The 15,000-nt window shown below is 38.0% G+C and overlaps 2 protein-coding genes across 2 annotated transcripts in view; one reads left to right on the top strand and one right to left on the bottom strand.

Annotated features, from left to right (window-relative positions):
- Nucleotides 1-10,701: 10,701 nt before the first annotated feature.
- Nucleotides 10,702-12,207, top strand: LOC135199880 (cuticle protein AM1199-like). The gene is made up of 3 exons (XM_064228013.1): nucleotides 10,702-10,819; nucleotides 11,102-11,301; nucleotides 11,853-12,207. The coding sequence occupies exons 1-3, from the start codon at nucleotides 10,811-10,813 to the stop codon at nucleotides 12,025-12,027; spliced, it is 384 nt and encodes a 127-aa protein (XP_064084083.1). The 5' UTR covers nucleotides 10,702-10,810; the 3' UTR covers nucleotides 12,028-12,207.
- A 2,721-nt stretch (nucleotides 12,208-14,928) lies between these two features.
- The window catches only part of LOC135199879 (cuticle protein AM1159-like), a 1,878-nt gene continuing 1,806 nt past the window's right edge, over nucleotides 14,929-15,000 (bottom strand). Inside the window, exon 3 of the mRNA XM_064228012.1 lies at nucleotides 14,929-15,000. This exon is cut by the window's right edge and continues 550 nt beyond it. The gene's annotated coding sequence lies outside the window, so the exon portion shown is untranslated.

Genomic DNA, 15,000 nt, shown 5'->3' on the forward strand with positions numbered 1-15,000 from the left:
CTCATTGGAAAGAATATTGAAGACTGAAAGTCTATGAAAATCTTTCTTATCCCGCCAAGACATTTTAATTGCACTGAAGCAGATTCATCATTTTTGTATTTTCATTTATATTTCATTATTGTTTATCACCAATCAACTACAAACGACAAGATGCGACTAGTAAAAAAATTTAACTCATTTGATCCAGCAAAAGTGCAGAACTAGCTATTTCTCTCTCTCTCTCTCTCTCTCTCTCTCTCTCTCTCTCTCTCTCTCTCTCTCTCTCTCTCTCTCTCTCACAGAGATGAACAAAATATTCTCAGCAATTTGGAACAGATTTCATCAAAAGCCGATAATCAGCCTATCTTTGCAATTGGATGGGACACTCAATAGCTCCATTCTTCTACTAAATATGCTTTCCACAAGCATTCCATTCAGGCAATGACTTCAGCCCAGTTGTAAATTGGCCTCTCCAGCTCTTGGAAGCACTTACAAACTTTTGGACAGACGAGGCAGCCTTTATGACCGTACCAGTTTTAACTGGTTGTGTTCAGATGGTAATCGCTGAGTCGCAATGACTCGGAAAGTTTGGCGAGATGAAGCCAGATGAATCGGAAAGTCAATCAGACTGATGTGTATGTTTTCGACTTGAGGGTTTTACGTGGCTCTTAAATGCTGCCTTGATCACTTTTATCGTTGATGGGATGCGGGGGGAGGGGGGAAGGGGGCGGTTCCACAAAATAAAGGGCGATTGGTTCGGAAGAGGTGACCATGACAGTAATACGATCCTTGTGTGGACGCAATTTGCACGCAGATACTCACGAGTATTAATGTTCGATAGTGACTTGCTTTAATTGAAAGATCCAGTGGGCTAGCTTCTTGTCTGTTCAGGTTGTAACAAAGGGACCAACAAAATCCATTCATTCAAATGTTCTACATAATGTTACTAACATCGATTAATGAGATAGGCTCCAACTTGGGCCCTACCTTCTAGGAACGTCGGACGAAGTCGTTCTCTGGCGAGGTTCTCTGATACCTAGTCAACAGTGCTCGCATTGTCCAGTGTGATGGAAATTGCTTCATAGCAAAGAAAGATAAAGGAAAGGAAAACGAATTTTCGAGAAGTTGGGCAGCAAGGAGGCTTTCGCGCCCGTGTTGGAGGCGCCTGTTTTCGCAGTTGTTCTGGAATCGTCGGGCGTGTTGTGGAGCGCAACACGCTCCAATGTGTCGGGAGAAACGCAGCGAAATATGATGCAATACTTCGTCTAGATTCATCTAAGAAGTTCTGGAAATCTCGGGAGTCTGTGACGTTCGCCGTAGGCTCCGCCCCCAGAGTGCCGTATAAATACGACGGTCATAGCAGCAGCAGCAGCGGAGATTGTAAAAGAGAGATCACCAGTTAGTCACAGAGAGATATCCTCAGTAAGAGCCACAGATCAGATTATCAGTGAGAGATCAGCAGCAGCAGAGCTCATCCGTGAGAGATAAGAGAGAAAGGGACCGACGAAGGATCAGAAGAAAAGTTGCTCAAGAGTTGGTTGGAGTTTGGTCAAGCCATCTTCAGGAGTGGACGACCGAGTTATTTCGACATTGGGGAAGACTTCAGAGAAGAAATGTCCTACTAGAAGTTTTGGGGAGTTCCTGCCTTTCAAGTATCAAGAGTACATTATTTTCTGCAATACGGGGTCAAGAGGATGTCTGCAACCGCCATTCTCCTTTTGTGAAGTCATCTCTTCGAGTCACTATCCCTGCCAGCAAGTATTTGAATTACTTCGCTGTTCCCCCAGTTCATGCAGTGTAAGATTCTATCTTTTTATGTAAATAGGAGATACCATTCTGCACTTACCTTTGTTAGTAAGCTTGTAAATAAACCTTTGTTGTGTTAGTGTTTCTTTCTATATTCGTATCCCCAGTTTCAACTGTTGGTGTTGAAATTTTTTTTTTTATTTATTTCATATCGAACCTGAAGTGGACCTCTCTCAGAGGCCATAACATTGTGGCGACCTTGCCAGGATATCAACACTTTAACAGTTTGAAACAGGGAGGATATAGAAAGAACCAGAGTGAGTGAGATGGTGAAAGAGTTTATTGAGTCAGGCAAGCTTCTAGGTCTTGAGGGGATTGATCTCCTTGAGTATGTTGAAAAGAAAGAAAGGGAAAAGTATGAGAGAGATGAAAGAGCGGCTGAGAGAGAGGAGAGAGCAGCTGAGAGAGAGGAAAGAGCAGCTGAGAGAGAAATGCAGCAACAAGAAAGAGAGAAAGAACGTATGCATGAGTTGGAAATTGTTCGGTTAAGGGAAAGTACTCGTAACAGTCGATCAGGCGAGAACGGAAACGAAGCTGATACGTTAGGTATGAGTGCAGTGCTAAAATTAGTACCAAAGTTTGATGAGGAAGATGTTACGACATATTTCATGTGTTTTAAGAAGTTAATGGAACGAGTAGGTTCTCCTAAAGAAATGTGGACTTTATATTTGCTGTCAGTTTTGAGTGGTAGGGCACTTACTGTGTACAGTTGCATGTCTAAGGAGGAATGTGATAATTATGATATCATGAAAGAAACTGTTCTTAGCGTGTATAGGTTAGTACCAGAGGCATACCGTAAGAAATTTAGAAATTTGAAAATACTACATATGTAGAATACGGTAAGAAGTTAGAAAGGCTGTTTTTTGATTGGTTAACTTCTGCTAAGGTTGAGGATTTTGATAGTTTGAAGAACTTAGTGTTGTTAGAAAACTTCAAAGATAACGTATCTCCTGAGATTAAGCTTTATATAGAGGATAGGCAAGAAGTATCTTTTGCAGGAGCAACTAGGCTAGCTGACGAATATAGTCTAACTCATAATTTGAGTGTTAGTAAGAAACGAAATGAACCTTTGTCTGTTAGAGTACAAAGCAGTAAAGGTTTCAGTCCTAGTAATAGCAATGCGAGTAAAAGTAACTATTCCTGTTATACATGTGGAAAACCAGGTCATACGTCTAAGGTTTGTAAGAGCAAAGTGGCATCTAGTGGCTCAGAATTAACTTGTTTCCGATGTAATGGGAAAGGGCATTTAGCGAGAAATTGTGCAGTGGAAAGGAAGGACGGTAAGAAACCAGTGTCTCTAGTTAACCTTTCGTCAAGTAGGAATGATGTGATGAGAGAAACTAGGAGAATCTTTGGTGAATTTCTGTTGGAAGGCGTAGTTTCCTCTCTTGGAGGAGTAGATTCGAGAGAAGTAGTCTTGCTTCGAGACACAGGTGCTGCTGTCTCACTGATTAGAAGAGTGTGTGTGCCAAACAGGGCAGAAATTAATATGGAAGAGAAAGTCATGTTAGGTGGATTTCCTAACACTTGTGTTCTTTGTCCTTTTTTGAAGTTGAATTTAGAAAGTCAGGTAGTGTCAGGAGAAGTAAAACTTGCAGTTGTGGACAGTTTGCCCATCGATGGTGTTGACATTATTGTCAGTAACGACTTAGCTTTATCCAAGAATGTGAATCCTGCTGTGAGAAATATTCCAGTGCCTGAAATGGTAGTAACTAGGTTGGGTTTAGATACAGACGTAGACTACGATCATAATTTGTTCGTGGATTCGAACGTGAGTAAGTTCATGGATTCGAACGTGAGTAAGTTCGTGGATTCGAACGAAAGTAAGTTCATGGATTCGAACGAGAGTAAGTTTGCGGATTTGAATGAGTGTGAGTTCGTGGATTCGAACGTGAGTGAGTTCGGGGATTCGAACGAGTGTGATAGAGGTAGCGAGGTTGATCTTGGCATGAGTGTGGCTGAGAGACCGGACTCTATTGATGTTGACAGTGATAGCCAAACAAAAGGCATAGCTATCGAGAGTAACATAGTAAATGTACCAGTATCTAGTACTAGTTACGGTGATGAATTAGGCTTTAACATTTTGGATAAGGATGAGCTAGTCAAGTTGCAGAGAGAGGATGAGACACTAACCCGAATTTTTTAATGTGAGCTGGATGATGATCTCAATGATGTGTGTAGGAAACTTTTTGTGTAAAGGACGAAGTTTTGTGTCATGTTCGTCCTAAGTCAAGTAGTGAAAGGGGAATCTCAGAAAAATTAGTAGTTCCTAGGAAGTTTTGTGAGCTAGTTTTGAAGTTAGCACACGATGGGCAAGGTCATTTGGGAGTGAATAAAACTTTCAGGTCTATTAGTTGGGCGTACTTTTGGCCTAAAATGACGTTAAGAGTTATGTTTTAAGCTGTCATGAATATCAAATTTCCGGGAAACCGATTCAAGTAATTCCCAGAATTCAGTTGTGTAATATTCTTTCAGTAGGCAAACCTTTTGAGAATGTATTTATAAATATGTTCGGACCTTTGCCTAGAAGTAAGGCTAAATATGATTGCATAACTAATCTTGAGTATTATAAAAACAATTTAAGAGATGGTTGGCAACTAGCGGAGGAGAGCGGAAGCCCGAACGGAAGTCAAAGGGGAACTGAAGGAAAATTTAATCATAGAGCAAACGAGAGAAGTTTGTGTGTAAGAGATAAAGTTTTAGTACTAGTCCAGAAAGAAAGTTCCGCTGTATCTTGTAAGTTCGAAGGTCCTTTTTCAATTTTAGAGAAGAGGGGAAAAATACATTATAGAATTAATGTGGGTAAGAGTAGAGCAAAGGAAATTAATGTAAATTTGCTTCAGAATTATAAAGCCCACCCCGTACCATGGCCGCTGCCCGTGCCCTTGGTAATTGTGTCCCAGAAAGAGAAATTAGTTTTGAGAAAGACACAAGAGATGTCTTAGTCTTTCAAAGTTTTAAGCAGAGTTCAGAAAACGGAAAAAGTAAGAGAGAAGGATAATGTGATAGCTAATAGCCTCTCTAGAGTTTTCAGAATGAATAGCCTAATACCTGTTTTCTATTTTGGCACGAGTGGTTGAGTGAATGAAGAAGTATTAAAGCTTTATGCAGAATTGTTTCCCTGCAGTTTAATTCTTGCTTCTCTTTAGAAAAAAATAAAATCAGTTGATTTCATTTTTTTTCTCTTTTGGGGGGGGCGTGTGATGGTAATTGCTTCATAGCAAAGAAAGATAAAGGAAAAGAAAACACATTTTCGAGAAGTTCGGCGGTAAGGAGGCTTTCGCGCCCGTGTTGGAGGCGCCTGTTTTCGCAGTTGTTCTGGAATCGTCGGGCGTGTTGTGGAGAGCAACACGCGCCAATGTATCGGGAGAAACGCAGTGAAATATGATGTAATATCTCGTCTAGATTCATCTAAGAAGTTCTGGAAATCTCGGGAGTCTGTGACGTTCGCCGAAGGCTCCGCCCCCAGAGTGCCATATAAATACGATGGTCATAGCAGCAGCAGCAGCGGAGATCGTAAAAGAGAGATCACCAGTTAGTCACAGAGAGATATCCTCAGTAAGAGCCACAGATCAGATTATCAGTGAGAGATCAGCAGCAGCAGAGATCATCCGTGAGAGATAAGAGAGAAAGGGATCGACAAAGGATCAGAAGAAAAGTTGCTCGAGAGTTGGTTGGAGTTTGGTCAAGCCATCTTCAGGAGTGGACGACCGAGTTATTTCGACATTGGGGAAGACTTCAGAGAAGAAATGTCCTGCTAGAGGTTTTGGGGAGTTCCTGGCTTTCAAGTATCAAGAGTACATTATTATTTTCTGCAATACGGAGTCAAGAGGACGTCTGCAACCGCCATTCTCCTTTTGTGAAATCATCGCTTCGAGTCACTAACCTTGCCAGCAAGTATTTGAATTACCTCGCTGTTCCCCCAGTTCATGCAGTGTAAGATTCTATCTTTTTATGTAAATAGGAGATACCATTCTTCATTTACCTTTGTTAGTAAGCTTGTAAATAAACCTTTGCTGTGTTAGTGTTTCTTTCTATATTCGTATCCCCAGTTTCAACTGTTGGAGTTGAAATTTTTTTTTTTTTTCTATTTCATATTGAAGCGGACCTCTCTCAGAGGCCGTAACATCCAGCCACTGAGAGAACTTGACGACCCAATACCAGTGTCAACACTGAAGTGAAGCATATTCCTACTTGGATGTCATTTGACATCATCCTGCAAAGTCCAGTTTACACAAGTTTAGATATTTATATCATCTGAATGGTGTAAAGACTAGCGGCATTGTGTTGAAATAAATGTGTATATTTTATGTCCATATGACATGCGGATTTTGACATGTTAGAATCATTCATGTTTGTATGCAGTATTCTTAATAGTCAGACGATATATAGAGTTGTTACTACATAAATATATTAGCGTATGACTGGTCGAGAGAGGCAATATTAAGAAAATGCGCACGTGTGATATGAGTTTTTAAAATATGACGCAAATGATTAATGACTGTATACATCATTCTTAACGATGGTGTATATATATATATATATATATATATTATATATATATATATATATATATATATAATATATATATATAATATATATCTATATATCTATATATAGGATATATATATATATATATATAGATGGATAGATATAGATATATATATATATATATACATTTTTTTATATTTTGTTATATTTTTTTTTTTTTTTATATATATAAATATATATTATTTTTTATATATATATATATATATATATATATATATGATATCATATATATATATTACATACGTATATATGGGACATAGAGTTTAGCTCAAAGACTGACGGGAAAACTGATAGATTGGTTACTATATAAATGATTTAACGCTTTGGTGGTGAAGAGAGAGGTGCCATCCATAGTGAGATAAAGTTAGCCTTTCAAGAACTACCTCTCGCTTCTTCGAAGTTGGATCTTTCCTTCTTTTTCTCAGTTGAAAAGTCCCGAGGGAATATGCATGACCAGCGTCCTTCGAGCGCAGGATCCAAACAGGCAGGACGTGTTTCTTAGCGAGGTAAAATGTCGTTTTGTACTGGAGACCCAGACACGTAATATGAATCCGTCAAGAAAAAAAAATGTGTACGTGCTGTTTCTCTGGTGTCCAAAATGAATGTAGATTCGTTTATAACATTTGTGGGTTGTAATTGTAGCTTCTTCTTCTTCCTCGTCTTCCTATTCTTCTTCTACTTCTTCGTTCCAGGTTTAATACAACAGACACTGTGTATAGAAAATCAAGTGAATTTCTGTTCAAACAATGGAGAGCTTAACAGCGTTTTTTCATAAAGTACTACTTCAAAGCCTTATGGTTACATTAGCACACTAGGTTGCATGGCTCAAGATGACCTGTGTAGTGGAAAATAAACGCTGGAAAATAAACTTTTGCAGCCAATGATACGACTTCTTTGGTTTTCTATAGAATCGCCTGTTCAAAAGATACTGAAATTCGAGTCACGAACAAATATTAGCTATAAGAAATGAGACGTACAGCTTCGGTCATGATTACTATATTAGTCGGTATAAAAGGAGCAGATATGATGAAGAATGCAATAGAGATGATAATAAGTTGAACAAAAAAGACAAAGCAAGAGATAATCAGTCATTATAAAAGGAACAAATGAGTTGAAGAAAGTAACAGATGATTATATGAACATAAAAGACAATGCAAAAGAAAATCAGTCATTATAAAAGGAACATACGTGATGAAGAAAGTAACAGATGATTATATGATGAACACAAAAGACAATGCAAGAGAAAATCAGTCATTGTAAAATGAACAGATGTGATGAAGAAAGTAACAGATGATTATATGATGAGCATAAGAGGAAATGCAAGAGAAAATCAGTCATTATAAAAAGAACATATGTTATATAGAAAGTAACATAATTATATGATGAACATAAAAGGCAATGCAAGAGAAAATCAGTCATTATAAAAAGAACAGATGTTATGAAGAAAGTAACATAATTAAAAGATGATTATATGATGAACATAAAAGCAATGCAAGAGAAAATCAGTCATTGTAAAAGGAACAGATGTGATGAAGAAAGTAACAGATGATTATATGATGAGCATAAAAGACAAAGCAAGAAAAATAAGTCATTATAAAAGGAACAGATGTGATGAAGAAAGTAACAGATGATTATATGATGAACATAAAAGGCAATGCAAGAGAAAATCAGTCATTGTAAAAGGAACAAATGTGATGAAGAAAGTCATAGAAACAATTCTATGATAAGTATAAAAGACAACGCAGGAGAAACCAACGAAACGGATTCTCATGAGACATCGACACAAAATAAAGAAAGCAGAAATAAAAAAATAAAAAAAAGACAAATAAATAAAAAAGCAAAACAGGAAGGCACAGCAAGAGGACCACAAGGAAAAGCAAAAGTGGTCTTCCAGGTCTGGCGAGTAAGACGAGCCCGGATGAAACTGGGCTGCCCGCCGGAAGGGATCCAGGATGGAAAGAGGATATGTCTTCCAGACTTTTCTTACCAGACTGGAAGGTTTCCTTTTTTTTTTTTTTTTTTTTTTGTACGTAAGCAGCACACTTTCTGAAGGGGTCGGGCTGCTGCTGCTGCAGTCCAGTAGGTGTTTTGGTAAATTTGATGCTAATGAATGTGTATATATATATATATATATATATATATATATATATATGTGTGTGTGTGTGTGTGTGTGTGTGTGTGTATAACTGAATCACGAAAGTTTGGAACGTGATAAATTCATAAATAAAGGTATAAGCCACGAAGGAAAAATGAACAACGGAGTTTCTGCAAGATCTTTCGACGTTCAACGTCGAAAGATCTTGCAGAAACCCCGTTGTTTATTTTTCCTTCGTGGCTTATACTTTTATATATATATATATATTATAATATATATATATTATATATATTATATATATATATAGATATATATAATAATATTATTATATATATATATATATATATACATACAACACACATTTCACAAAGATATATGCAAGGATTTCCACGAAAATTATTAACATTTTTTGAGACCCAAATTTGGATAAGGTTTCTTTTTTGGGGGGAAATCGAGGGGCTGGTGGGTGGGTAGGAGGTGGGTAGGTGGTAGACGGACTACTCATACTCAACCTTGCGTTCTCTAAACCTTCACGTTCCAAACATCACTGATGGAGAGGTCGCGTTTGTGTGGTCGAAAATGTTCCCCAACTCAAGGAGCAAGGATTGAAAGGTGTTTTTTTTTTTTTTTTCATAATCAAAATTTTTTTCATGAGCCTCTTTTTATTGAACAATTTCGTTTTTGCAAAAGCTAACTGTAAAGTCAATAGCCTTTATAAGCCAGCCTGCATTGGTGATTCGTGTCATACCTCAACATTTATACTACGCGTGAATTGAAGGACGTTAATGCAATGCCTCTTTTATTTATAGGGATGCACTCGAGAACTCCAGAAGACTGGAAGATTGTCTTTCTTCAAGAACTTAAAACTCCAGAAGACTGTCTTTCTTCAAAGAACTTAAAACTCCAGAAGACTGTCTTTCTTCAAAGAACTTAAAACTCCAGAAGACTGCTTTCTTAAGAAACTTATTCCCCCAACTTCCAGAAGGCTGTCTTTCTTCAAGAACTTAAACTCCAGAAGACTGTCTGTCTTCAAAGAACTTTAAAACTCCAGAAAGACTGTCTTTCTTCAAAGAAACTTAAAAACTTTCCAGAAGAAAATCGTCTTTCTTCCAAAGAACTTAACCTAAACTCCAGAAGGGCCTGTCTTTCTTCAAGAACTTTTAAAACTTCAGTAATGAACTGTCTTTCTTCAAGAAAACTTAAAATCCAGAAGATTCTTTCTTCAAAGGAACTTAAAAACTCCAGAAGCGTCTTTCTTCAAGACTTTAAAAACTTCCAAGAACGGTTAAAGGCTCGCCTTTCTTCAAGAACTTAACCAAACGCCAAGAGGCTGTTATCTTCAAGAACTTAAAAAACTCCCAAGACTGGTCCTTTCTCAAGAACTTAAAATCCAGAAAGGCTGTTCTTTTCTCAAGAACTTTAAAACGTTTTCCAGAGACTGTTCCTTTCTTCCCAAAGAACTTTAAAACTCCAAGAAGACTTGTCTTTTCTTCAAAGAACTTAAAACCTCCGAAGACTGTCTTTCTCCCAAAGTGAAAAAACTAAAAAAAAACTTCAAAAAGAAGACTGTCTTTCTTCAAAGAACTTAAAACTCCAGGCTGTCTTTCTTTTTCAAAGAACTTAAAAACTCCAGAAGGCTGTCTTTCGTCAAGAACTTCAATTTAAAAACTCAGAAGACTGAATCCTTTTATTCAAAGATTACTTAAAACTCCAAGAGAAGGACTGTCTTTCTTCAAAGAACTTAAAACTCCAGAAGACTGTCTTTCTTCAAGATTTATTCAAAGAAAATGACTGTCCTTTCTTCAGAACTGACTTCAAAGAGAACTGTCCGAAGGCTGTCTTCTTTGCAGCAAAACTAACTTCAAGAGACGGTCTTCTTCCCAACAGAACCTTAACTTAAAATAAGACTGTCTTTCTTCAAAGAATTAAACTCGTGAACTGTCTTTCTTCCACTTAAAGCTCCGAAAGACCTGTCTTTCTTGCAAGCTTAACTCCAGAAGACTGTCTTTCTTCAAGAACTTGAAGGAATCAGTCGTTTATTTTACCCCAAACGCAACGAAAACTTCCAATGCAACCATCTAATTCACCAGTAATCTGGAAGAAAGCAAACTCCTTAAAAAAAAAAAAAAAAGCGTGCTGTTGCTAACGCTGGATTTTTATCCCGCGTCGTATCCAGTGATACCCCAGAAAGGAACAGGACTGACCTTGCTACCCCTTCGTTGCCAAGGTAACTCAAGACCAAAAGATAGAGGAGCCTGTTTTGAGAAGGGGGGAGGAGGTAGAATTGCTCAGAGGTGGAGGCAGTTGCATTATATAAAGAGCTCTCAGACTTACTCAAGACATCAGTTGTTCTGGAAGACTTCCCTTGCAACAGCCATCATGAGAGCAGTGAGTAGATCATTCCGGATGTGATTTTCTAGATTGCCTTGTTTACAGATATAACAAGGATCCGTGCTAATTACCAGAGTCCTGCTTGTTCGTTAACTTTAGCCCCTCGGATAATTTTACTTTAGCTTCTAAAGGGAATTCAAAGGATTATCGTCGTCTAGCAATTCAGGCATGTATTTTTTATTTATAGTCTCTCTCTCTCTCTCTCTCTCTCTCGAACTTCCCTTCCTTATGAACGCGCCCATCATGGAAAGTCTTCTTTGTCCCTTTCTCACTTAACAGATCCTCTTCGCTTCCGTCATCTGTGTGGCCCTGGCTGCCCCTCAGTTCCAACAGGACCCCGTGGCCATCACTCGGGACGAAAGGATCGACAACGGCGACGGGACCTTCAGATATGTCTTCGAGGCTGAGAACGGCATCTCAGCCCAGGCCAGCGGAGTCCAGGGCGCTCAAGGCCAGTCAAACATCGAAGGGGTCTACAGGTAGAAAACTGTGAATGTTGCTTTATGCTGCATATGTGATCTATCGTTATCGAAGGGGTCTTCAGGTAGAAAATTAGGACTTTTACCCTCTGCTCAATACTTGGTCAATCCTCACCAAAGGGGTCTTTTGGCAGAAAATTTTGAATTTTGCCAATGTCAGTCCTCATCAAAATGTTCTTCAGGTAGAAAATTTAGTTTTTACGAAAAGCTGCTTTAGTCTATCCTCGTCGAAAATGTCTTCAGGTACAAAATGGTGAATTTTACTGTGTGCTACATACTTAGTCTATTCTCATCAAAGGAGTCTTCAGGAAGAACACTGAGTTTTTACGTAAAGCTGAATTCTTAGTCTACCCTTCATGTATAAAATGGTGAATTTTACTGCGTGCTGCATACCTAATCTATCCTCGTCGAAGCGGTCTTCAGATAGAAAATTGTGAATTTTACCCTACGCTACATCCTTAGTCTGTCCTTTCAAAATCTGTTAATTCATTTTAAAGCGGCATGAAAATAATAGCAAAATATGCTAAACTCCTCCTCTACTTCTCTTGCAGTTATCCACTCAGTGATGGCAGCGGCTTCGTCGAGGTGAGGTACGTGGCTGACGAAAATGGCTTCCGTGCCGAGTCCCCCTTCCTGCCCACCCCCCACCCAACTCCCGCCCACGTCATCGAACTCCTGAGGATCGCCGACGAACAGAGAGCAGCAGGAATCACCTTTGAGAAATAGATTGGATTTTAACTCTTCATGATTTCCTGACAGAGCGAAGAAGTGATGCTGATTGGAACAAAAATGTTTCTGTTCTGAATATTTACATTTTAGTGGGGAAAATTTATTCTTTTCCATGAATGTACTGATTGATCCCTTTGTTTCATTGGTAAATCGAAATAAAATTTCTATCTACGATTATCTCTGTATCTGATTCCAAAACACCAGACAATTTTCGAGCCTACGAAGAAAGAGGAATATTCCATTTTTTAAACATTTTCATGCAAGAAAAATTTAGCACTGCATTTTGAGTACATTTGAAAAGAGTTTTCCAATTATATCATCATGACAGAATAAGTAATCTAGCGTTTTAGCAATTAAGTAGAACAAGACAGCACCAAAGATATAGCCATTTTATGTAGAAAGGAGAGACCCAATTTGAAATAAAGCATATTAAAACCTGACCATGATAGAACTCTTATAAATGAGATCTCTCTTGCATCCACATACGAGACAAAAATTCCAACTGTGAAAAAGTTATATTGACATCACTTTTATGGATATAGAACTCAAGACTCTACACCTTGACAGAACTGACATTTGTATAACATTTTCTCATACACTGTCAAGTGTTTTGAGTAAAATGGCTTACTCTTTTTATTTACCAATATTCGATATAAGCACGAAATCCTACAAGACTTACTGAAAAGACCAGTCAATTGTTGAGGAAGTTTGCCTAAAATGTAATGACCGGATGACCTTACGTAGAAAAAAACTAGAACAAAGTGAAGTTTGGGTAACAGACAAAATGACAATTCAAAGGAATTAATTATTGCCTCAACTAAGTTTACAACCCTGGAAAAAAAACAGATATACACAGACGTACAAGTATAAAATTCATGGGAGAAGTAAATACAGCTTTCAAATTAGCAATACTTTACTTACTCTCAAAAATGGTAAGTCCTTTGCTTCTTCAGGTGGCGTCAGTAAAAAGGTTCGTGGTATTTAAGGCGAGCTGAGACAGGTTTCCCAGGAATGCAACCGTACGTGGGCATTGCATTCCATCTATGGATGAACACTACCAGGAATTTTCAATTCATGGCAGCACAAGTGAACGAAACTAAGTATCATTTTCTTTAGGAAAGAATCGCTTTGATACAAATGAAAATCGATATTATTGACAAAAACAATTCTAATAACTTAGACACAAAAGCCCTTGGATTAATCTTATTATATGTTTAGATGAACTAAGGAAATATTCTTAATTTTTTTTTAGTTACTATCCCGTTGCTAACAGATCACACGAGAAAACTATTATAAACCCAAAGGACAAAAGAGGAAAAGGCAACACCACAGCTTTTTCGGAAGGATCCATTAGCTCTTCCGTAAGGATACCATAGAAGGACAAGCTCCTTAGGAGTCTAGATGCCCTGGTCATTAAAAGACCCACATGACTGCACTGAGAAGACTCAAAAACAGGTCAAACAGCAGTACTGGGCCACAACAATGCCAAGAAGCCAATAACGTGAGTGAGTGAATCGGAGGAAAACTGAACTTTTTCCACAGTTTCTGTTTCAAAACTTTCGTCGACTGATGACTTATTCCCTGGTACGTGATATCTTGAAAATGTATTTCTGCTGCTTTCTCATAAGTTTGCAGTTCACTTGACTGCTCTCGATTTTCATATATACAATTTTCCACACAACAAAAAAACATTGGTGAACGTGTTGTTCCAGTTCAAAGAGAGTCTTGAAAATTCCTTTTTTAGGTGAGGCAAAAGATTGATGGCCTTTCTCCATTTTCTGTCATCTTTCCTGTCAAATATCTTTATCTCAACCTTTGTTCATATCATTGTTATATGACACCTGTATATTTGTCTATTAGTTTTGAAAACAGTGCATGTCCAATGGCACTCTATATTCTCTTGGAGCTTAGTCCCTATTAACTGGTTGAAGGTGCGATCTAGTTCACTGTTTTATAAGACTGTCCAGTCGTGGAAAGGACGAACGTCCTTAGGGCATTTATGAATCCTTGAAAGGGTATCTTCGCCTCTCATGCTATGCTCTTCCATTTGAAAACTCTTTATTGCCTAGGCTAATAGTAGTTTCATTAAGCCTAATGTCTCCATCCACGTCAGATCATGTTCCTCAGCTTAGGAATGAGCAAGTATGGTTAATTCAAGACGTTGTTGAATTTCTTTATGCCTGTTGCAACTCATCAGGAATAAAACCAGTACTGAAAGCACCAGCAATCACTGCACCTTCAACACTGGTAAAGTTTCTAAGGAGGTGAATGGCGGGGGGGAGGGGCTAATTTGTCCACCTCTTAAAGACGCCATGCCTACAAGACAACCCCTAAACAGTGGCTTAAATACTATTTTAGAAACAGCCCAAGTTGTCTGTGTCTCGCTGCAATTCTTTTCTATTTTTTACATATACCGGTTGAAATTAAAAGTTGCATTTCTCTAAGAAAATACGCCATTCTAAGCCTCATGATAATTACAATAAACTACAGTTACAATTATAGATATTAAATTCCATATTGCTTAAGGAGAAACCTAAGCTTCTTCATGTGACATGGCTTAAGATAAGTCTTAAAAGTATCAACTTATTACCCTTATAAAAAAAAAAAGGTTAAGGTATCTGCATCTGAGCTTCAAGAATCAGCAGCAATTTGCAGGCAAAATCGATGAGGTCAAACTCAGTGGCCGTTTCACACATACTTGTTCCTTTGATGCTGTGAAACCTCATTGATTGATAGACACAGCACATTGCTCGTTTGTTACTTCGTTGCCGAAAAGGTAAGCACATTGTAAGGCCCTTTAACTATTAATGGTCTAAATTACAGTTTACAGGACTGGTCATGTGGTTCTAGGCCGATGATATATTCACAACAGAATAATGGGACATTGAAAGACACAACTCATATTATGTACTTTATACATCATTTCTCACATCATCGATATTTGTCTTTAGGGGATAGTAAGGCAGGAAT

This window comes from Macrobrachium nipponense, chromosome 26 (genome assembly GCF_015104395.2).
Source record: "Macrobrachium nipponense isolate FS-2020 chromosome 26, ASM1510439v2, whole genome shotgun sequence".
NCBI classification, from domain to species: domain Eukaryota; kingdom Metazoa; phylum Arthropoda; class Malacostraca; order Decapoda; family Palaemonidae; genus Macrobrachium; species Macrobrachium nipponense.